Source organism: Hemitrygon akajei, chromosome 8 (assembly GCF_048418815.1).
Source record: "Hemitrygon akajei chromosome 8, sHemAka1.3, whole genome shotgun sequence".
In the NCBI taxonomy this organism is placed as follows: domain Eukaryota; kingdom Metazoa; phylum Chordata; class Chondrichthyes; order Myliobatiformes; family Dasyatidae; genus Hemitrygon; species Hemitrygon akajei.
The window spans coordinates 93923284-93948314 of NC_133131.1; the positions used below are offsets into that span (position 1 = coordinate 93923284).

Sequence of the window (25031 nt, forward strand, 5' to 3'; positions counted from 1 at the left end):
TTCCTTAGGCAAAGTCCATTAAGTGAATTTTGTTTTCTAGTTAAATATCTCATTACATTTTGAATACTAATGGTTTTTGATAACCATTTTTAGAGAATCAGAAGAGCAGTTTCCAGGATTTCCTGGTACTCTAGGCCTTCATGGTACCATTTTCACCCATCCAGATTCTGCCGGCTCACAAAGCAATTGAAGCCTAAGCAGAACAAGCTAGTAACTGGAAAGAAAAATTGCTTGGTACTTCACATGTAAAGAATGGGGAAACAGTTCAACCGTATCTGTGTGGGACTTTCTGGAAAGATCAGTTGAACAGAAGCTTAAAATGGGAATTTAGCAGCTATAACAGGGAAGAAAACCATGTCTCATTACTTTTAAACTTTTCTCCAGTGTTACAGATGATCAGATGTTGTTTACTGTGTGAATTTTCGTGGATTATTGTATTGTGTGCTGGTAATGCATAATAGAAAGGTCAAACTTCTAAGAGGTTCTTCATTTTGTGCACTCTGTGGGCAGTTACACATTGTGGGCTCATAAACAGATAGAAATCCAATCAGCACAATTTTCCTTGGTGCTTTGCCCAGAGAATTTAAATGACGACCAGTGAAGTAAAGGAGTTTTTGCCTTACAGTCGACTCCTTTTAAAGTTTCAGTTATATTTGTGGAGTGTTAAATATTTTGCTAAATGGGCTTTAAGCTTTGAAGGAAAACTGAATATTCCTGCCTAACTTGTACCATTCCATTTGGTTCATGTTTTATTCATCTTGTACGATTAAGTGCTTTAGTGCAGAATTTCTTTTTTTTGATTCACAGAAAAGCAAAATCTGTTTTATCCAGAACTCTCTTGTAGAATTTTCTGTTGTCCTTTCAGGCTGAGTTGCATCAAAAGAAAGAGACTCCCCCAGAGGATTCTGATCTTGACCGCAAACGCAGAGAGACAGAGGCTTTGTTGCAGAGCATTGGTATAGCCCCAGAGCCAGCATTAGGTAAGGAGCATGCTGTCATACTGTGTGACCTTGTTAAGGCTGACAATTTAGCATATATTCCAGATTCTTCCTCCTTCCTCGTAATTTTAAAAGTGAGGAACCCTGGGAGTAAGTTTAAAGAAATAATGCATAAGTAAGGAGAACATACCTGTTCAGGGGCATCTTGATATTGGTTGATAACCTAGTTGGTGTTACTTTCAGGAATTTGACATTGTACTTTACAAGCTTCTTTGAAAATGTATAAACTGAGTTCATTTTGACTTTTAAAACTTAAAAATCTGATCAAAATCAAGATTTTATTTTCTTATTCCAGTCCATTACCCTTATTGACCCTGTATTCCTTCATGTAATCACCTCATCTAATTGTTGGAACTGTGCCTGCTAGGCAAACAGGTGATCAATATTTTTAATGCACTTATTATACAGATTGCCAATTGCCCCTTTGGGTCCTTGACAGCTTCATTAGTCTCATTTCTGCTTAGCCTGCCTTATGTCCCTACAGTGTTCATTAGTGTTTAATTATCCTAACGCCTGTAAAGAAATTTTTCATTTCTAACATTTTTGTGGGTGGATAGGTGTATACTGGAATGTTAAAATACTTTAAAGAGTTCAGCAGGAAAGTAATGCTAGTGGTTATAATTCTCTTTGGAAAATAGTGATGCTGACAGGAAATTTGTGGATTAGCTGGCAATGTTTGGAAAACAAATGAATAAATTAAAATTGGAAGATGAGACAAAATTAGATGAATTTTTTAAAAAGCACATGGATTGTAAACTGACAAGCCTTAGACCTGCTAAGCAATGGGAGAGCTAATAAGCTAGATAAAATAAAATATAGTCAGTAGTAGGTTTGTTTCTTTGTGCCTATAGTGCCATTTAGTGTGATCATTTACCTTGATACCATTTTTCTGCACTGGCTCCATATTTCTTGATATGCATTAATGTTTAAAAGTCAGTTGCTATCTTGAATATTCTGAGTCCCTTGACCTTGGCAAAGAACTATAAAAAGTCCTTGCCTGCTGAGTGAAAAATGTTCTCATCTTAGTCTTGATGGCTGACCTCTGGTTTTGAGGCTGTGACCCTGACTTAGTTCTGGACCAGTGAGGTAGAAGAAGCGTTATCTTTGTATCTAGCATGTCAAGTAGACTAGTGAGAATTTTGTATGTCTTAGTGAAATCACCAATCATGTTTATAAGCTCTGGCTTAAAGATTAAAACTGCTCCTTCCCAAGTCCTTTTTCCATATGCTAGTTTTTTTTAAAAAAATCTGATAAACCTTTATTGCAATCTCTTTTTCAATTATATTCTTCCTTGGGTAGGATATGTAATGTTGTACACAGTATTCCAATTACCCTATATAACTACTCAAATAATGCTAATACAGGCCTAAAAATTGTTTGTCTTATTTGCTTGCCATACCTGTAGTTTCTCGTACAAAGATTATTGATCCTTCCTGAATATCATTATCTTTTAACCTTTCTTTAAAGAAATGGTTTTCTACCAAAGGAAATTACCTCTTTCTTTAACATATTGTGCCAGCCATGTCTTTGTCCATGATATTTATGTGTGGCTTCTCAAGCTTTCTATTTCTGGAAGACTGAAGACCTCTCTGTCCGATGTTAAATAATGATTTTTAACAGCACCCTCTTATGCACCCTAAATCTCTTCTCTGGTACTTTCCCCTATCCTTCAAATTGATCCACCCCAATTCTCTCAAATTTCTTAACTGTTGGCAATAGCAACTTCCATCTCCCATTCTTTCTTCTATTGTAGCCTCCTGAATTCAAAGATTCTAAAGTTCAAAGTAAATTTATTATCAAATTACATATGTCACCAAACACTACTCTGAGGTTAGTGTATGGAACACAATAGAATCAATGAAAAACTGCACACACAATAACGGACAAACAACCAATGTGTAACTAAACTGGCTGGTGGTGTAATGGCATTTGCACTGAACTTTGAGATGAGTATTCCTGAGTTCGAATCCGGCTAGCTACTTGCATGCTTTCTATTTGTGCTGGGTTGAGCTTCAAGCTAGCCACTCAGCCTTTTCTTAAAAAAAACACAGGCAAAATGCAAAAGAAACAGCAAGATTGCTACACAATGCACCACAAGACACAGAAAGAAACAACATCAACCAATGTGGAAGCGACAGCAAATTATGCAAATACAAACAAAGAAAATAAATAAATAAAAGATATTGAGAATATGAGTTTGTAGAATCCTTGAAAGTGAGTCCGTAGGCTGTGGAATCAGTTCAGTGGTGGGTGAGTGAGGTTATTCACTCTGGTTCAACAGCCTGATGGATGAGGGATAATAAGTGATTCTGAACTGTTCATGTACATCTAACTCTGGGCTCCTTGCAGATTTCCTCCATTTGGGTTACTGTCACTGCCACAACACTGGAACAGCTCTGACTAAAGTCATTCATGAGCTCCCCTGCGTTTATGGAGGTAATCTACTCCTCCTCTTCAGTTTGGCTGCAGCCTTTGGCATGGATGACCATTATCACCCTCCTCATCTGGGCAGAATCACCATTGTTTGATTCTCTTTCTATCTAGCTAGTCACTGACTGTCTCCTCTATCACTAATATAACATCTCAGTATAAAATCCCAAAGGTCTATTCTGGTAATTATTATTTCTTTTGCCTCCTTAAGATGCTGAACACTGTAGGCATATCCTCATATTGGGTTAGTTGTTAATGCAAAAGATGCATTTCACTGTACGTTTTGATGTACAGGTGATTAATAAATTATTCTAATCTAATCCTAAAAATTGACCTCTAATTTTGTGGTTATTTACCCCAAAATATGTTTATATGGGTTAGTGTCAGCATTTTCAGTTAATAAGGCTTTGATGTCTTTGTCTTTGCCAGTTAAATGGGGGTCACATTAACTTTGACCAGATTGTTTATTAAATTTGTTAACACTTGTGTTAAATAGGCAAGTAGGTAGTTGAAGAAGTCATGGTATTAATTGTATTTAAACCTTGTTTTTATTTAAATCATCTGCTTTCTGCAATATGAGCTTTACAATGTATGTTTAAATGTTTTGTTGCCTTTTGTTGAGCTGTTCAAAATATTTTTGATTTCATTCTGGTGTTTGTGTTAGCAGTGGTTCTTTGCAAATACCCAACAATAAATGTGCATTTAATTACATATTGTATGTGTATATATATTATGTGTTTTTTGAGGGTTTCAGCTGAAAATCTATTCAATAACTTGTATCCAAAATCTTTTAAAAGCCGATAAAATAATTTGTGGAAAATTTTCTTTCTTTTGTTTTGTAACTATTAAAATGGGAAGTTTTAACGTTGTAGCTCCAACAGCTGCGTCAGATATCATCTGTTTCTCTGTATAAGGCAAGAGAATTTCAACCTAATTTGATGATTTCGGTTGGTCATTTGTAATACAATGTTTGCTCCTTTGTTCCTGGCAGCTTGATTTGGCTTCTTTCCTGTGTGATGATAGTAGTCTCTGAATTCATTGCACGAATTGGAAACGTTTGGACTACTTGCACATTTAGATTGTTTCCTGGCTATTTTATGGTGAAGGTTGAAACCCTACTGCATTTTAATGCAATTGTGCGCATTCCAAACTCATTTTGAATGATTATTTTTGCAGAGATAGAAACTCAGTGTTCATTTGACTTTCTTCCCTTTTTTTTTTTCTTTCCTCTTGCCTTTTATTCTTTTGAATTTTGCCATTGCAATTCTATTTTCTTCCATATTCCATGTTAATTTAATATTTTGGGTTTGGTTTGGTTTCTTTTTTTTCTTGTCTGACACTGCTCACCATCAGTGCAACCTTTGCAGCTAGTAACATGGGATGCCTGTTATTTTCATTATTTAGTTCCAACCCCCATGTCTCCCTCCTCGAAATCAGTGAGCACACCCAGTGAAGCTGGAAGCCAAGATTCTGCAGACGGCGGACATGTTGGAAGGTAATTAGCTTTTATTGTCAATTGTTGTTCATTTTTGTCGGGTGTCTTTTGCACTGTGGCTTTGAAAAGAGCATCGACACTTACCTCTATTTCATGCTGAAGTCCATCCCTTACCAAATTTATTTAAACACTCACAATATCTTAAACTTTATTTAACGTTGTACTAAAAGTAATTGTGACTACCTGGAATATGTCCCTCTACTCTGAGAACAGGTCTCCATCCCAAAAAATCTGAAGCCCTTAAACACTATTTCTCCTCTACTTGGATTATGGTCTGTCGATCTTGTATGTATTAGCACATGATATATCAATTTACCAAGAGAATGTTGTCCGATCCTGCTCTTTAAATTCTACTGTAGATCTTGCAGCTCTGATAACAAACTTTTGATCTGAGCCTTTATGCTGAGACAAGAAACTCGTATTAGGTGTAACTAATCTTGCTAAAATGGATGCATGCAGGCAACTGTAATATTTTTTTTTAAATGGCACCAAAAGAGTGATATATTCCCCAAGGCACAATATTTTTTGTACCAGGTTTTTAAAAGAAGTTAGTAGGAGATCAAGTAACATCATTATAAATGTAACACTTATCCAACAGGCTGGTATATGTCTAGGGGAAAAGGAGATCCAGCCACTCACCAACCCCGCCTCCCGTACACGCAGGTACTGTGGGAATCAAGTTTATGCCGCACGTACCACACAATATCAAACTCACACCAGATACCGTTACAGAATACACTTTAAAGATTTTACTAAAACTAAAAGAGTACTATGCAATACAGTATATATGAAGGAAAATAAAATAAAGCAAAAGGCGCCAACTTATCAAAGTTCAGTCAGTTTAGTGCACATCGTTGGAGCTCAACCATCGAACCATTCGACCCCTCGTCGCTTGCCTCCGACCTCCACGTCCTCGCACCTGGGACCACCCTGGTGGTCGACCGAGCAGTGCAGCGCACGTCCACCTTCCTCAGCGTCTCCTTCCCGCCTCCCCTCAAAAGACTGTGAAACCCCCCAAGCTCCCAGCCTCACAAGACAAAATAACATTCCCCATTGGTTAACAAATGAATACAATCCCCATATCAGCAAGTCCAAAGCTAAACAACTACGAGAAAAAAACACTTAGACATAAAAGCATTCCTACTCTAGCAAACCAAAGAAGCCATTTTGATTACATACACAGTACATTGTACATAAATAAAGAACCATACTTTGTCATCAAAGGAATCATGACATAAGCAGAGTACAGTGCTGTCACATTTTCTCTATGGGACACTTAGACCATGTGACAAAGGACACTTGCATATTCAATGTGTGACCCTTCATGCTGTGTTTTGGGAGAGAATCACTAATATACACCTCGCCTATGTAATTTTTCATTGAGTGTAGTAATGATACAGATAAACATATAGTTATTTTGTCAATTTCATTTTTAAGTATTCTGATAGGAATACCTTGGGTATTTAGTAATGGCAGATTATTTAACTTGCAAAATGTTTGGGTGTGAACTGGCACTTTAATGAATTTTCAGAGTCAATTGGGTCATACGATGAGAGGGGTTTGTGGAGTTGGGTGGTGAAGGAAAATAACAATGTATAAATTATGGTATGGGATTTTATTCCCTGTGATTAGGAAATCTGAAACCTAGCATAACCAGGCTTCACTTGTACCCAGTTACGTCATTTAAAAATGTATTTATTTATTTATAAGGTATTGATTGATTTCGATACAGTGTAGAATGGGTTCTTCTGGCTCTTCGAACCACGCTGCCCAGCAACTGACCTTTCTAACCCTAGACTAATCAGGGAACAATTCACAGTGACCAATTAACCTACTAACTGGACTGTGGGAGGACACTGGAGCACCCGGAGGAAAGCTACGCAATCATGGGAAGAACATGCAGACTCATTGTAAACAATGGTGGGAATTGATCCTGGGTCACTGATGCTGTAAAGTATTGTGCTAAACTGCACAATCATGGGGTGGATGTTGCAGGCTCATTGTAAAAAAAATAAATGGTGTAAATTGAACCTGGGTTGCCGATACTGTAAAGCGTTGTGCTAACGGCTACGCTACTGTGCCACCTCTAATGGTTAGTTGCCTTGTTGATTAAAGTAATGGGCTGGAGTTTCAGTTCTGATCTGGAATGTTTTGTATTCTAATTCATTAGATTATTTTTTTAGGTTGGCATAAGGAAACGCAATACTTAAGTTTCTACTTTATAAGCAAAATATCTTGTGTTGGATATCTGGAAAAAGTTGTAGCATACTAGGAAAATAACTTTCGATGAATCAGGCATTTTTTGTTTAAATTGCTGTGGTTTTCTTTTCTACTGTCTCTGAAGCTGGATTTTTACTTGTATGTGGGTTGCAAGGACATTTTGATAACTTGACCTGAAGCAATGGAGTTGTCACTCGTGTTTGCATGCTGGCATTGCTCCTAAATTTGGATTGTTTTTTGGGCCTCCAAGACAAGCAGTGACCAACTTTTCTTGTTTAAATTTGATGATCTGTTTTTATTTATTGGATTTTTTTTTACAGATCAGTCTGCCTGTTCTTGTTTTTGATCTTTTCCTTTTGCAATTCCTGGAAATGGCCACTGAGTTTATTTAACTTCCATGATTAATTGTTATCTAGTCATGAAGAAGACTACTTTGCTGTTGTATAAAAAAGAATGCTTTATATAAATAATATAGAATACTAATCGTTAGTGTAATTGTTGACTGCATGATGATATGGACAGTTGTAGGAAGCATTGAGTCCATGTGAGCTTGTACTTATTTTTCAGATTAGAGACCTGTGAGATTGTGATTTGGGATTATGGACAGGTGCAAGCTGCATTTGTGGAGTTGGTGCAGAATTGTCAACCCAAGCCATGTCTGTACTCTGGTTACAGAACCAGGAATAGTCATTAATTATTGAAACAGGGAAACCAAAGATTGCAGTGTTCATATTGGAACCAAAATACTAAAGAGGGTTAAATGATAGTGGCAAAATGTAAGATTTCAAGAGTTTAGGCTTTTTATAATGTACTAGTGGTTGAGAGATCTAGACAAGAACAACAGTTGAAGGAAATTAAAACAGTTGGTAGATTTCATTCCTGGCTCAACAACAAGTTCACAGCCTTGAGTATTAATTAGATAGTAATGCAAGAGTCAATAAAGATAAGCCTGCATGAGAGATCAGTAAAGTTATTTCAATATCATGATCTTAGTAGCATTAGTATTTAATTTGCTTTATGAAGGCAGTATTTTATGAATTGTATTTTAATAATTAGAATTGATAGCTATTTGGCCTTTAGAGGAAAAAAGTGTAAAATGCATCATTATGACAGCACCCCATACTAATCTACAAGAGGTTTGTAATTTGCCTATCGCCACAATAGGTCAACGGCAGACACAATCTTAATGGCTCTCCACACGGCTTTAGACAATCTGGACAACACAAACACCTATGTCAGGATACTGTTCATTGACTGTAGCTCAGCCTCAGCATTTAATACCATAATTCCCATTATCCTGATTGAGAAGTTGCAGAACCTAGGCCTCTGTACCTTCCTCTGCAATTGGATCCTCGACTTCCTAACCGGAAGATCACAATCTGTGCGGATTGGTGATAACATATCCTCTTTGCTGACGATCAACACTGGCGCACCTCAGGGATGTGTGCTTAGCCCACAGCTCTACTCAATATACACATAACTGTGTGGCTAGGCATAACTCAAATACCATCTATAAATTTGCTGACAATACAACCATTGTTGGTAGAATCTTAGGTGGTGACGAGAGGGCGTACAGGAGTGAGATATGCCAACTAGTGGAGTGGTGCCGCAGTAACAGCCTGACACTCGACGTCAGTATGATGAAAGAGCTGATTGTGGACTTCAGGAAGGTTATGATGAAGGAGCACAAACCAATCTTCATCGAGGGATCAGAAGTGGAGAGAGTGAGCAGCTTCAAGTTCCTCAGTGTCAAGATCTCTGAGGATCTAACCCGGTCCCAACATATCGAAGTAGTTATAAAGAAGGCAAGACAACAACTATACTTTATTAGGAGTTTGAAGAGATTTGGCATGTCAACAAATATGCTCAAAAACTTCTATACTTGTACCGTGGAGAGCATTCTGACAGGCTGCATCACTGTTTGGTATGGAGGGGCTTCTGCACAGGACTGAAAGAAGCTGCGGAAGGTTGTAAATCTAGTCAGCTCTATTTTGTGTACTAGCCTACAAAGTAGCCAGGACATTTTTAGGGTGCAGTGTCTCAGAAAGGCAGCGTCCATTATTAAGGACCTCCAGCCCCCAGGGCATGCCCTTTTCTCACTGTTACCATCAGGTAGGAGATACAGAAGCCTGAAGGCACACACTCAGCGATTCAGGAACAGCTTCTTCCCCTCTGCCATCTGATTCCTAAATGGACATTGAATCTTTGGACACTACCTCACTTTTTAAAATATACAGTATTTCTGTTTTTGCATGTATATTGAATAGATTTTAAATACATAATTGATGTACTTGTTTGTTTATTATTATTGTTTTATTTTTTTTCTCTGTTCTAGATTATGTATTGTATTGAACTGCTGCTGCTAAGTTAACAAATTTCACATCACATGCCGGTAATAATAAACCTGATTCTGAGTTCCTGAACGGTTTTGACAGGAAGGATGTGGAGATATTGTTTCCTTGGTGGGAGAATCTAGAACTAGTGATCTCTGTTCAAGTTAATAAAAGGGTCACCAGTTGGAGACACAAGTGATTTTATTCCTCCCTCTGGGTCTATCAGTTTGAGGAAGAAAGTCTGTGAGTATTTTAAAGGCTGAGGCTCTGTTATCCAGGAGTGAAAAGTTACTGATGGTTGGAAAGAACACAGAATTAAGATTATAATCAGATCAGCCATAGAAGTACAAAAGCAACAGGCTTGGATAGGATCCTATTGTGAATTGCAAGAAAAATGGAAAATGATGTATCCAAACCAATGATGTTGTAAAAGGGGGGAACTAATCATTAATCTTCAGAACATAGCACTGAATGAAACTTAAAATATTAACTGACCTGGTGCTCCCCAACTACAAATCCCCTCCAACTACACAGTATTGTCATTGAAATCTGTTGACTTTCTTCTATCACTGCAAGGATTAAATTATTTCCCAATTGCACAGTGAACTACAGCCTCTCCTCTTGGATAATTAAGGAAGATAAAAAAACAATCCTTGCATTGTCCATGACAAGCTTATCCCAAGAAAATGAAAACAAAATAAGTAATGGAAATTGTCTACTGAAAGCAAGCAGATGCTGCATACAAAGGGAAAAATCAGATGCTATAAAATTCCATTTGGTGCTACATAACTTGCTAGATCAAACCACATAATACAAGTCGGTGAACATCCTTTAAAAGCAAGTTATAAGTATGCAGCATTTTTGAAATTAATCCCCAATTCATTTTAAGGTTGAAGCTGCTCTAAATTTATCTGGGTTTATGCCAAGTTTAAAAATTGCAGATACTATAACGAATGTGTTTCAGAATTGTTTAACTAAGTATTTCTTCACATAGCAAAGAAAGCCAGTCTGTTAACTACAGAAGATTCAAGAATGTGTAGGATCATGATACATTTCCTACTATATTTCACTATACCGAACTTCTGGATCTTACAATATTATCTGCATTCCTCTTCAGAATTAGGTTTATTATCATCGGCATGTGATGTAAAATTTGTTAACAGCAGCAGTTCAATGCAATACATAATATAGCAGAGAAAAAATATAATAATAAATAAACAAGTAAATCAATTACATATATTGATCAGATTTTTTAAAACGTGCAAAAACAAATACTGTATATTTCTTAAAAAGTGAGGTAGTGTTCACGGGTTCAATGTCCATTTAGGAACTGGATGGCAGAGGGGAAGAAGCTGTTTCTGAATTGCTGTGTGTGTGCCTTCAGGCTTCTGTACCTCCTACCCGATGGTAACAGTGAGAAAAGGACGTGCCCTAGGTGCTGGAGGTCTTTAATAATGGACACTGCCTTTCTGAGACACTGCTCCCTAAAGATGTCCTGGGTACTTTGTAGGCTAGTACCCAAGATGGAGCTGACTAGATTTACAACTTTCTGCAGCTTCTTTCGGTCCTGTGCAGTAGCTCCTCCATACCGGACAGTGATGCAGCCTGTCAGAATGCTCTCCACGGTACAAGTATAGAAGTTTTTGAGTGTATTTGTTGACATGCCAAATCTCTTCAAACTCCTAATAAAAGATAGCCGTTGTTTTGTCTTCTTTATAACTACATCAATATGTTGGGACCAGGTTAGATCCTCAGATCTTGACACCCAGGAACTTGAAGCTGCTCACTCTCTCCACTTCTGATCCCTCTGGGGATTGGTATGTGCTCCTTTGTCTTACCCTTCCTGAAGTCCACAATCAGCTCTTTTGCCTTACTGACGTTGAGTGCCAGGTTGTTGCTGCGGCATCACTCCACTAGTTGGCATACGTCACTCCTGTATGCCCTCTCGTCACCACCTAAGATTCTACCAACAATGGTTGTATCATCAGCAAATTTATAGATGGTATTTGAACTATGCCTAGCCACAGTTATGTGTATATAGAGAGTAGAGCAGTGGGCTAAGCACACACCCCTGAGGTGCGCCAGTGTTGATCGTCTGCGAGGAAGATATGTTATCACCGATCCGCAGAGACTGTGGTCTTCCGGTTAGGAAGATGAGGATCCAATTGCAGAGGGAGGTACAGAGGCCCAGGTTCTGCAACTTCTCAATCACTTGTACTAATCAAGTTTCCTCATGCTCTTACCAACTCAGATGGATACAACCTTTCCTCATTACACAGTTGGCCCATTCTTGGAACCATTCTTGTAAAACTTCTAAGCTGCTCCCAATACGTTAATATTAATTACTTCAAAAGGAGACTAATATTTAACATAGTAGTCTACATGTATTTTTACCAATGCCTATAAAACTGAAGCATAGCCTTCCTATATTTATATTGAATTTGAATGCAATGTACACCATTCTGTCAACTTTCCTCTGTGTGTGTGTGTGTGTGTGTGTTTGTGTGTTACATCTAGACCCTTCTATATCTGAGTTCTACAATCTGGTGGAAGTAGCATTTGTGCTTTACAAAACAGATCTGATGAATTGTACATGGTTGGCAAAATTTTTTTTAAAAAGGTCACATTTCCTTAAATCATTATATTAAAGTAGGAAAACCTCATTCTGAACCAGCACAATGAAATATCTTTGCCAAATAGGGTGGGGTAGCCCCAAACAGAGAGAACCCTTATGTTAATTAGAAAGTCTCAAATGATTACCAGTAGAGAAGGTGACATGTTCTTGTGTGTTGTGTGCAAGAGTGAATGAGACATTTATGATTTGATGTTAGAAAGAGCTGCTACTATGGAGTGTCAGGTTCATTCATGATCTCTGCTGCTCTCTGTGTGAAATTTGCATGTTCTTTCTTTGCTTGGGTTTCCTAAATTCAGACACCTCTTCAGGCCTTGAGGCTTATCACCCTAATTTGCCCCAAGGCAGCAAGCTCCTCCTCTTTTGTAATCTGGATATGGTCCATGTGTCTGTCTCCTGAGTAATACAGATGCAAAAAATCTAACCATGCTGATTGTTAAGTCGGCACTGTTGTTGCTTAGTGTCCTTTCGCTCTTAATATATCTGTTGAAGCCCTTAGGATTCTCCTTCACCTTGTGTGCCAGAACATCCTCATGCCTTCTTTTAGCCCTCCTGATTTTCCTTTTAAGTATTCTCTTGCATTTCTCGTACTCCTCCAGTGACTCATTTGATCTTTGCTGCCTTGCACCCCCTTCACAAGGGCCTCTATACCCCTTAAACCAAAGTTCCATAAACCTGTTATCCTATCCTTGCCCTTTCTTCTAATAGGAACTTATAAACTCCGTACTCTTCAATATTTCACTTTTGAAGATCTCCCACTTGCCAAGTATCCCTTTGCCAGAAAACAACCTGTCCAAATCCACACCTGCTAGATTCTTTCCAATGCCACCAAAACTGGCCTTTCTGCAATTTAGAATTTTGTCCCAAGGACCAGTCCTATCCTTCTCCATAATTATCTTGAAACTAATGGAATTAAGATCACTAGATCCAAGGTGTTCCCCCACTGTTCTGTCTTGTTCACTAATAGGAAATCCAGTATGGTTCTTGTTTGCTCTCACTCTCTCACACACCTTTGTATATTGATGAAGGAAACTTTCATGAACATATTTGCCAATCTTTATTGCATCTATTCCTTTTACAGTATGGGACTATCAGTCTATGTGCAAAGTTAAAATCACCTACTATCATAACCTTTATTTTTCTTGCAGCTTTCTTTGTTGGCTGTCTGGCTCACTCTACAAATTTGCTCTTCTAGATCCTGCTAACTATGGGGTAGTTTATAATACGCAATTAACATAGCCATCCTTTTTTTAATTCCATGTTTCCACCCATTTTGCTGCAGTAGATGAGCCATCCTGTCTGCTTGTCTGAGCACTGTTGTGATATTTTCCCTGACTAGTAATCCCATCCCTCCCCCTTTTCTCATATCTAAAACATTGGAATCCTGGGACACTAAGCTACCATCCTGCCCATCTTGCAAACAAGTGTCACTAATAACTACAATATCACAATTCCACATGCTGATTCATACTTTAAGCTCATTTGCCATGCCTACAATATTCCTTGCATTGAAATAAGTACAACTCAGAACATTAGTCCCACCATACTCAACCTTCTGGTTCCTATCCTTTTGTATGTAGGTTTAATGTCTGCTTTTTCTTACAACCACTTCACTAGCCTTGCTGACACTCTTGTTCCTATCCCCCTGCAATTCCAGTTTAAAATTCCCCAGAGCAGCATTAGGAAACTTTCCTGCAAGGATATTGGTTCCCTTCCAGTTAACATGCAAACCATCCCGTTTGTACACATCCCACCTTCCCTGGAAGAGGGCCCAGAAGAATATTTCTAGCCCTCTCTCCTGCACCATCTCATTAGCCACCTGTTGAACTAAATATTATTTTCCCATTTCTAGCCTCGCTAGCTATAGCATGGGTCCTGTTCTTTAACTGAACACAATTCCCTGCACTCACTTTGTAAGTGTGCAACTGTACTAATGTATTTCAGAGTAGTCCAACTATGGTTGTCTGTTACAATCATCTGACAAAAACGGCACTTGATACGCATTTTGTGACTGTATAATATATTATCTGCAAAAGCATTCATTTTCAACTTCTTCATGGTCAAAAGCCGAAGGTTTCATGTACCCACTGGACAACCAAAAGGGGATGGCACCATACTGTAGTGGTTAGCACAACTTTCTAACAGTGCCAGCGACCCGGGTTCAATTCCCATCACTGCCTATAAGGAGCTTGTATGTTCTTCCTGGACTGTGTGGGTTTCCTCTGGGTGCTCCGGTTTCGTCCCACTGTCCAAAAAACATACTGGTTGGTAGGCTAATTGGTCATTGTAAATTGACCCGTGATTGGGCTCGGATTAAAATAGGGTTGCTTAGTGGTGCGGTGTAAAGAGCCATAAGGGTATATTCTGTGCTATATGTCAATACATAAAATTAAAAAGAAAATGGAACGTTTATTGTGACCAAGATGTACACAATGATCAAACATGGTATAAAATTGTAATTTATTTTTCTTGTTTATTGGGTATTTGGCAATGAAAGTGATTTGTAACAAGACCCTTACTGGATTTCACCATTGCAATGAATGTGGCAGTGCTGAATGAAATATCATTTACTTCCTGTCACCTTTGCTACACAGAGAGACAATCAACTACCCCATTTTAGGTTTTTAGAAAGCTCCTTTAAGCTACCATACATCATGATGAACTTGTCTTTTCAGGAAAACTCACTGACCTCTTCCACTAATACTTCGTTTTATTTTCCTCTCATCCTGCATATTTTTATGCTTGGATATTCAGTTTGTTGAAAGCTGCCATTAAAAACTTTCCAAGTGATTTTCAAACATCAGTATTTATGTATTGGACACCAGAAAGAACAGAGACTTGGCTGCTTACTGAATTTTATCCTGATCTAGAAAGTTGGTTTTAATATGGGGGAAGCAGGTGAAAGTGAAATGGAAATTGAATTGGCAAATTTGTCTCCAGATAAGATTGAAGTCGGATAAAGGCCAATGAAATATAAAGACAAAAATAAATGTAAAATAAATCTCAGCATCTAATTCTTTGCACATTGGAATGAGATTGAGCACTTTAAATGTTAATACAATAACAATGATCATATTTAAAGGGTACTTGGGTTGTTAATTATCTTTTGAGGCAAGTTTAGAAAGGAATTTGATGTACAAAACCTGCATGTTCTTAAAATTCTGTTATCAGCTAGCAAAGTGAAACATTTTTTGCGCACGGCAGACAGTAAAAAAAAAATCAACATGTTTTGGAATTTTGTGACTGATCTGTGTCTCTCAGTTTCTTGAAGTCATTAGCCAGGTTACTCATGAATGCCACTATTTATCATTAATAGAAATACCCAGAGTTCTGTGTTTAACATAAATCAATTATTTGCAGATAGAGTCGACCTTCACTAATTTGGCTACCTGTAATCCAGTTCCTTCGATAATCCGGCACTTATTTCAAATTTTCCGCGCAAATGTAATTTTGAATTTCCCGGGCCACTGTACCAATCTGCTGTGCATTGTTTTGGTTGCGCTAGATCTGTTCACGTGTTGGCGTGCTCTTGTAAGCACAGACAGGCGATTCCTGCTTGTTTTCCTGCAATTATGGCCCCCGTGAGTAAAGGAAATGCACCTCGTGCTGTGAAGCAAAAACACCACACATTATCCATTAAAGATAAGTTTGAACTCTTGGAAAAAAAACTGAACAGTGGTATATCGGTGAAAAGCTTGTGTGAGTGTTACAACATTGGCTCTTCTACGGTGTGCAATATAAAGAAACAAAAACTGCTACATTTTTTTCGCTGATAGTGGCTCAAAGAAACGTGTAAGAAAAACAATGAAAGACGGAAGAAGTTCGGAACTAGATAAAGTACTGATAATGTGGTTTAATCTTCGTGAAGGTGTTGAACTATCTGGAGATATGGTGAAGGAACAAGCAAAAGTGTTTCATGAAGAGCTAAGACTAGATTATGAGAGTGATTATAGTGAAGGTTGGCTTCATCAGTTCAAGCAGCGTCATGGCTTACAGTTTTGTGTAGTGTGTGGTGAAAAACGTTCAGCAGACAAGGAAGCAGCAGCAGAGTTTGTTGATGAGTTTTCCAAGTTCATCTCTGATGGAAAAATTAAGCCCCAAGCAGGTGTACAATGTTGTGCCAGTTTCAGCACCAGTTCCTGATGCTTCACTCATTTTTCAAGATGAAGATGCTGATGATCCTGACAACCCCACACTTGCAGACATGTAACTTTGCTTGAAGGTTTATTAAACATCCCACTTTAGAAGTGGAAGTGCTCAACTTTTCTGTACAAGTTAATTCCTGCACATTTACCTGTACCTTTTATTTTATCTGTGCCTGTACAGTATATTACTTTATTAAAATTCCACTTGTTACTCATTTAATATTTCTGTTTCATTATGATCTAACTTGTACTGATATACATAATATTTTAAAGGTATGATGAGGCATTTAGCTATTGTTTAATGTGATCCTTCTGTAATTTGGCATTTTCACTAATTGGGCACTCCTCAGGTCCCAATGGTGCCAGATTAGTGAAGGTCGACCTGTACTGGAAGTCTGAAATAAATATACTAACTTCTTACTGAGCTTGTTGGAAATATTACCAAATATATTAAATGTTGTTAATTTTAACTTGCATTCTTTCCTGTCATTAATCATGTATTGTTGGTTAACGTTCTGCTGAGTTAATGTCTCTTTTTTTTTGTCTTATTGGATGAACTAATTAGGGCACTACAATGGGATACCGATCCTTCTGTACTGCAGCTTCAATCTGACTCTGATCTTGGGTATGTAACTGTTTTTAATATTCACCATGATGTTGTACAAAAACTATTGAATGATCTTTTGTGATGTATGTATGTTTAATGTTTTTGCTAATTGCCTGAACTTTAATGTTGCCCACATAATTTCAAGTGGTAACAGTATTTAAATTTGTAGTTCGCATAGGTATTCCTTTTTTGTTTAAAGAAAATTGTTGAGATTACTGGTAAAGGAACATCGGATATGCAATGTTGAGAATTTGCTTTTTTTTAAGTACATTGTTTTTAGAAAATAAGAGAAAATTAAATGTGACTTTTGTTGGAGTGAGTGAAGTTCACTGTATACTTTAAAGAAAATGACAGTAATTTCATAAATGGAAATTATAATATTTACCCCACTGTTCAATGCAGCCGCCGCTTGCCTAAACTTGTGATTTCAAAAATTACTCAAGTTGATTTTTTACCTCGAGAGGTGGTGTCGTACTCCAAAGAGACCCAAACGCCAATTGCTCATGAGCCTGAAGGTATCTTGTTTTACTGATCTGAACTAAGAAAATATTGATGAACTAAAAATGTATTGTAAGTAAAATGTAGACTGCAGAATATTATTTGTAGCTTGTTCACCTCCTAAGCATTTGATAAAATTCATTAATTGCCTTGTATCTATTGTTTATCGTTCCATTCTGTGCATTTGCTATTCCTAACCTACTGCTTTTCCTGTTCCCCACTTTCTATAACTTAGTTGCTGTCCCCTTCCATGTTCTCCCCTATGTATTACTATTTTGCATGCTGCTCTCCATTATTTTCTTTCAGCACCTTCGACGAACCTTTTTATGTTGTTTTATGTACTCTGGACAAGATACGAGGGGTATTTGATAAGTTCGTAGCCTAAGGTATTAGGAGATGAGTTATTAACTTCAAACTTTCTGCATAATCACTCAAAGAGTTGACCGGCATGTGCATGTAACGAGAGCTGTATAACTCATCTCCTCCTACCTGAGACCACAAATTTATCAATCACCCCTGCTGTGGACACTTCCTGGAGGTCCAAGATCCATATGCTCCATGACCGCTGGGCTAAGTATGTAAATGTAGGAAGGGACTGTGTTGAAAAATAAATGTGCTAGGTTTTCTAAAATTGACTCCAACCTTAGGCCACAAACTTATCAATCACCCCTCGTAAGCAATTGTTCCATTGCTTGGCGGACTTCCCATTATCCCACATGGTTTCCCTGATTTATCCCCTCCCCTCACTGCACCCCACATACTGCCTCACTAGTAATCTATTCAGCATACCTCATATACTGCACCTTAAGCCCCATTTTGGTCAATAGTTTACATCTTATTTTCAGTTTATTTTTATTGTCAAAAAGAATTTGCAATGAATCAGTGTTCACTGTCTGCTCCGGAATGCCATTCAATAGTGTCTTCCCTTTTCAAGAAGTGTTACATTTAACATTTAAGCTTAATTCGTACTTCCTAAATCTTAATGCATATGACTATCCATTTCATTACTTGCAAGAGCAGGCAGAGTTGTTCAATCACAGGAATGTTGGGATTAGAATGGGGCTTACTCTAAATTGGGATAAATTGTTAGCTAATAACTTTTTTGTGGGTTGGGGTGAAAAGCAAGATAAAGGAGCTGGGAATTGAATGGAAATTTGGATTCAACTATTCAATAAAGTGGGAGGTAAACCAAGGACAATGAGAAAATGTAGGAGTGAAAGCATTGAGCAAGTGGCCTCATAAATTTGGATTATCATGGGCAACACTATGTTGCTATGGTTACCTGAAAGCTCAAGAACCTAACCCCACTTTGCAGATACTGTGAAGTGGAACTGCTTACACATAAAATGTCCATTATAGTTTACTATAAAGTATAGTAACTATTAGCGTAATAATAAAGAAGCAACACACACAAAAATGCTGGAGGAACTCTGAAGGCCAGGCAGCATCGATGGAAAAGAGTAAACTGTCAATGTTTTGGGCCAAGTTCCTTCATCAGCACTCTTTGTTTATTCTTTTTCATGGATGCTACCTGGCCTGCTGAGTTCCAACAGCAGTTTGTATGTGTTGCTCTGAATTTCCAGCACCTGCAGATTTTTTCTTGTGTTTATAAATACGGAATTCATGAAATGAGAGCATGTTATAGATGTACATGTGGTTTTGCTATTGGGGAATGAATCTGAATTTGTATACAGTACTGTAGTTGAGAAGTGCGAAAAATCAACATTGTTGCTAGTGGGAGGCATTTGACTTCTGATTAATGTTCATACAATTTTCAAGCTGAAACTTGTAGAGTTCCTTGTGTTGATTAACTTTCCTGTATACGAGCTGGATTATCCGGTAGTTGAATATGTCGAGAAACTTTGCTGCAAAATTGGCCATTTCACTGAAAAGTAGCCATCTTCAATGAAATTTATCTTGTGCATATTTTTTCGTACATCTGTACTTCCAACAATAAGCTTTTGATGGAACAGTATTCACCATCGAGCAGCCAAATGGTGAACAGCAGCTTCACTGGGAACTAATATATAATGTCAAAAGCTTGCCTGGTTGAACAAAATGGGAAAAGGCTGATGTCATAAACATAACATTGATGTACTTTAAGAGTGAGAGGTTTTTAAAAACTGCATGCTTAATTAAGATAGCTTTTGCATAAATTATGACATTTGCATAGATTTTTATTGGTAACATGCTTTTTTAAAAGAAGTTTGGGTTTTGCCAAGAGTTACCAAGTCAAATCCTTGGTGGACTTCTAACAAAATTTGTGTCTCGGCGGCAAGTTGCATGATATTTGGTGGGAATTGTTTTAGTAGAGGGAGGGTTGAGAATGCTCTTGGTAGAAAGGAAATTTGGGCTTTAGCTCAGTTTAGTTTTCTTAAAAGGAAAAGACATTTTAATAATAAAAATTAAAATTGCATGTAGTTGAGAAGGATGATGTTCCTGATATGGTGAATATACAATGCCTTAGAAAAATTATTCAACCCCCAACCCTTTGCTCACATAAATGAGTATTGCAACCAAGGACTTTGATCAATTTAACTGAGAATTTTTGTTTGTCAATCACATGCACCTTTTGTCACAGTAGAGCCCAAAAAAATCATAAAGCATAAAAAAACTAAAAATTCTAAAACTGAAATGTCAGCAGTTCAAAAGTATTCATCCCCCTTTGCTCAGTGCTCAGTCGAAACACCTTTTGCAACTTTTACAGCAGGTAGTCTTCTTGGATAAGCTGCTTTTAGCTTTGCATAATGTGATGGAGCAAGATTTGCCATTTCCTCCTTGCAAAATTGTTCAAACTGTGCCAGGTCAGCTGGGGAGCAGTGGTGAACAGCAGACTTGAGGTCTTGCTAGAAATGTGATTGAGTTAAGGTCAGGACTCTGACTGGGCCACTCAAGGGCATTAATTTTCTATATTTGAGTCCAGTCCATGGTTGATCTGGCAGTGTGCTTTGGGTCATTGTCTTGCTGAAAGACTAACTTTCTTCCCAGTCTAGGCTTTCTGATAGAGGCTAGCAGGTTTTTATCCAAGATTTCTCTGTATTGAGCAGCATTCATCTTCCCATCAATCATCACCAGACTTTCAGGACCTGCTGTTCAAAAGCATCCTCATGGCATGATGCTACCTCCACCGTACTTTACAGAAGGGATGGCATGATGCACAGTGTTAGAATTATGCCACACACAGCTTAAGTTCTGAAGCCAGTAAGTTCCACTTTAGTCTCATCTGACCACAAGACCTTCTTTCACATCTTTGCAGTATCTATAAGTGACAATTTACAGAGTCTTTGCAGGCAAGGGTATGCCTTTTTTATGGCCAGAGCTGCTTCCTGCCATTCTTCCATAAATAGGCTTTTAGTGCAAGACCTTAGAGATTGTGGAGCAATGCACGTCATCTCCAGTTACAGCCACTGACTTCTGTTGGTTTCACAGTAATCTCTCTTACAAGTGCTGTTCCTCTCTGGTGACTGTTTAGAGGGGTAGCCTGCCGCGGCGGTATGGCTGTGCTTTCATATTTTTTCCACTTTTCACGATGGGCTGCCCTGAGCTCTGAGATATGTTCAGTACCTCTTGAGATGGTCTTCTATCCTTCCCTGGATTTGTGCTTCTCTATTATCATTTCCTTTTGACTTTTCTTTGGTCTGTTGAAAATCTACCTTAATGTTGGGCCTTACAGAGAAAGGAGGTATTTATTCTTATGAATTCATTGAAAGCAGGTGAACTTCTAATTTTCTAGATCAACAAATTGGCTGAGCTGGTAAGGTAATGTGTACATTGCAGCTGAGAAAAGTTAGTGTAGTAATTACAAAAAGGGGGGTATACTTTTTTCCAGTCTCAAAATTTTGGTTTTTAACTTTTAGTAAATTCTTGTAAGGTTTTGGAATATTTATTTTGATTTGTTATGATGCACAAAGTTTTGTAAATTATCTCAAAAAAATCCCCCAATATATTTTAAATTTAGAAAATGAGACAGTAAAATGTGAAAATAGTCGTGGGGTCGGAATGATTTTTCAATCTGGTATAAATTCAGTCTGGTTTGATTCAAGAAACATCAGATTTAAATATATATTGAGCTCTATCTGTGGTGTCTGTTTATAAATTCTCATGAATGCAGTAACATTTTTGGAAGTATGGTGTATACATTGTGCTTTTATGGCTACCAAAAAGCTTGGATAACAAATACAAAATGACTAACAACATTTCTGTTTCTTTAGTCATGTAATTGTGAAGCAAATAGATTGCACCCTCTAGTGGTGGTGACTGAAGTTTATTTATAATAAAAGTGTTTAAGTAACATTGCATGCTTTTATGCACATTTTATCAATTTTTCCCCCAAACAGAAGACTTTTGTCCCATTCCTTTACTCACAGCCTAGATAACAGACTACAAGTTTTCAGAACTTGCAAAGAATTTGGCCTTGCTCTTTGTAAATTTTTTTGAGGGAAGGGAGGTCAAGCCGTCATTGGCATAGTGTCTTTGAATTGGGTTGCTTTTTTGTGAATCTGTTGAAAACTGTATGGGAATAAGATGTTCATTGTTCCTTGTGGTAACTCAAAAGTTAAGATCTCAACTTTTACAATGAAAGCAATTTAAGGATTTCTAAAATTCACTATTCCTCAGTGCTGATGGAAACCCAAATTATTTATGGGATATTAAGTGTTATTCGGACTTGAGGATAATAAGAAAGATTGTGTGATTTGTTGTTGATCTGAAATCCTGTTGCTAGTTAGATCTCAAAGTTTGAGAGAAGGGAAGAAAAAGGATGAAAACAGATTTATAGAAAAAAAGGATTTTGCTAATCCTGCTGTTTAGATTTGCATGTTTTCAAATGAAAGTGAATCTTTAGTGATTTTAGTTTGAAGTCTAATAGAAGTCTACTGTTATTTTCTGTAGTTAAAATGTCAAATATCTGTTTTATTTAAAGTTGGTGAGTTGAGGTTGATAATTTGAATAATTTATCTTTAATGCAATCATCCAATTGAGGTACATGTTCATTTTAAAGGTAATTTCAAGGGAAATCTGTGATCTCACATTAAGATAAAATGAGTTTATAAAATGCAATTCTGCCTCGTTGTAGTTGTAAATCACTTCATTGCCACTTTCCATATTCTTTACATATGTTGAACATTATTGCAGAAAATTTATTGGGTTTGCAGCCTACCAACCTGTTCTGGGGCTGCCCTAGACAAAGAGAACTGGATGAGTTGACTCTTTTGCCATTGGAATGTGGGTGATTAGGAATTCTTAGTGGATTGGCTTTGGCTAGCAGATTGAAGACTTGCCTCAGCAATACTTGATAGTGTTTGTGACAGAAAGCGAGAATGGGTGTGGTGCTTTGCTGTCTGTCAAAATTCCAAGACATTTGCTTTTTCTTTGTTTACAGCAACAGATACTTAAAAAAAGTAGAGTAACAGATTAAAAAAGTAAATTTTTAAAAAAATGCCTTTCCCAATCTCCGTTTAATGGGGGTTCTAATTCTGTGCCAGCTCTGATTGACCTATGCTCCCAGATATTAATCCCCTAATAGATGAAGGCAGAACAACAAATCTGAGAGTTGCTTTTTCTTGATTACCAGTGATTCTTTTAAGTTCAGGGTGTAGCTAGCACTATCTGGCCTAACTGGTCAGCACTCATGAAGAAACCCAGTTTCTCATGTCAAGTTATTTTCCTGCTACAGCAAGCTAATTATTTGTAAAGTTTCTTTAATGGGCTGATTTATTTTTTCATTTTTGTGTTTTGGAAATGTACATTCCTGAGAGTGCTGCTGTTTCCAGATTATGATTTCTTCTTGCAAACTGACTTTGGAATAGCTGGTAATTTTGAACGTTAGTGCTCTGTACATGTGTTTGCACCCCACAAGAATCTCCATCTTGCTTATTGTTATCCTGTCAACAATTTCTTTCTCTTCTCCACTCTTATAAGATGCATAAAACTGGTGAGAATCCATGAGTGCATTTAGTGTAAAATGTATGTGTCTATTAGGGATATTCAGTGGACCCAAATGCTAAGTAACTTCTCTTGGGGTAAAGTCAAGTGAGGAGTGATGCCAAACCTGTAAGAATCAGAATCAGGTTTATTATCACTGGCATGTGTCATGAAATTTGTTAACTTGGATCTCCGGTAGATGCAAGTCTGATCCCAAATTTATTTTGATATATCATCACAATCCTGAATTTGCAGGTTCATATGTATTTTGTGAAACCCTGGTTTCCTTGGGCTGTGTACGTCTAGGGAATGCTCACTCTGGTCCCACCAAACCCATGAGACTGGGATGACTCTCCCATCCCATACCCCAGTTTATGTGAATGCTGTATAATTTGCTGCCCTGTTACTACTCTGTGCCAAGAAATAATAGAAAGCACACTGCATGCGATTAAAGGAATTGTATTTATGGACGTTAACTAAAGAATTAGTAAAGAGAAGAGGAAAAAAACAAAAAGGGCCCATTATAATCAAACAGTCAAATCTGCACAAATTGGAATTCAACTCTTCCATCAGTCATATTCACCAATCCTCAGTAGACATCTGCTTGCCCCATTGAATCACAGTCCCCCACTGGGTCGAATCCTACAACTGGCTGTCTTCAGCATCTTCTCTCCATCTCCCACCGAACAAAGACCCCTGCTCATACCGGTGTCAGGCAGACAAAAAAACCCACTCCCCTGGTTGGATGACTCACACTCCAAAGCACCCGTTACCTCTAACCATAACCCAAACCCTGCTTCTACGGAAGGACAGTTACGTCAGCAGTGAAACCTTTACTAGGGCATCACACCTGTTTGGGCAGTCTTGGCTGATATTCATGTTGAATGTACACGGTGGTACTGGAGGGAGAGTGCCAATATTTAGACTTTTCCTAATAAAGGAATGATAGATACTTTATTGATCCCAAAGGAAATTAAAGTGTCACAGTAGCATTACAAGTGCACAGATATAAATATTAGAAGAGAAGTAGAAAGAATAAAAAAAATAAGTTATCACAAACAATTTAACAGGAGGGTGTCATCACTTCCCTAGCTATAGGTTGACTCGTTATAGAGCCTAATGGGCGAGGGTAAGAATGATCTCACATAGCGCTACTTGGAGCAGCGCAGTTATCTCAATCTATTACTAAAAGTGTTCCTCTGTTCAACCAAAGTGGCATGCAGAAAGTGAGAAACATTGTCCAGAATGCCAGGATTTTCCATCAGGTTCTTGGTTCTACCACAGCCTCCATTGTGTCAAGTTTGACTCCTATAACAGAGCCAGCCTTTCTAATCCGTTTATTGAGCCTGTTGGCATCACCCGTGTTGATGCCATTGCCCCAGCACACCACAGCATAGAAGATTGTACTGGCGACAACAGATTGCTACATCATGTGAAGGAGAGGCCTGTATTCTCCAAAGGACCTCAGTTTCCTCAGGAAATAGAGGTGGCACTGGCCCTTCTTGTACGCAGCCTCTGTGTTGGTGCTCCGCTCAAGTCTGTCATCCAAATGCACCCCCAGGTACTTGTAGGTCTTCATTGCATCCACGTCCTCACCATCAATAGTAACAGGGAGCAGTGCAGGCTTGGTTTTCCTAAAGTCCATCATCATCTCCTTCCATTGCCACTGATGGTCCCCCTCACCTAGTTTGTGTATCTATTAATAGATATGTTGCCTTATTTGTATTATGTGGCTTGAAGATGAGAACTGT

General features: G+C 37.9%; 1 protein-coding gene across 5 annotated transcripts in view; it reads left to right on the forward strand.

Moving 5' to 3' along the window:
- The window catches only part of LOC140732059 (cytoplasmic dynein 1 intermediate chain 1), a 215358-nt gene that overhangs the window by 61420 nt on the left and 128907 nt on the right, over positions 1 to 25031 (forward strand). For 2 of the 5 annotated variants that reach the window (XM_073054184.1, XM_073054183.1), the window contains exons 3-7: positions 866 to 980; positions 3348 to 3434; positions 4782 to 4923; positions 16819 to 16878; positions 17263 to 17375. In XM_073054184.1, coding sequence (XP_072910285.1) covers positions 866 to 980; positions 3348 to 3434; positions 4782 to 4923; positions 16819 to 16878; positions 17263 to 17375 — 517 coding nt within the window. The remainder of the gene's footprint in view (positions 1 to 865; positions 981 to 3347; positions 3435 to 4781; positions 4924 to 16818; positions 16879 to 17262; positions 17376 to 25031) is intronic. The other 3 variants (XM_073054185.1, XM_073054186.1, XM_073054187.1) reach the window with 3 other exon arrangements.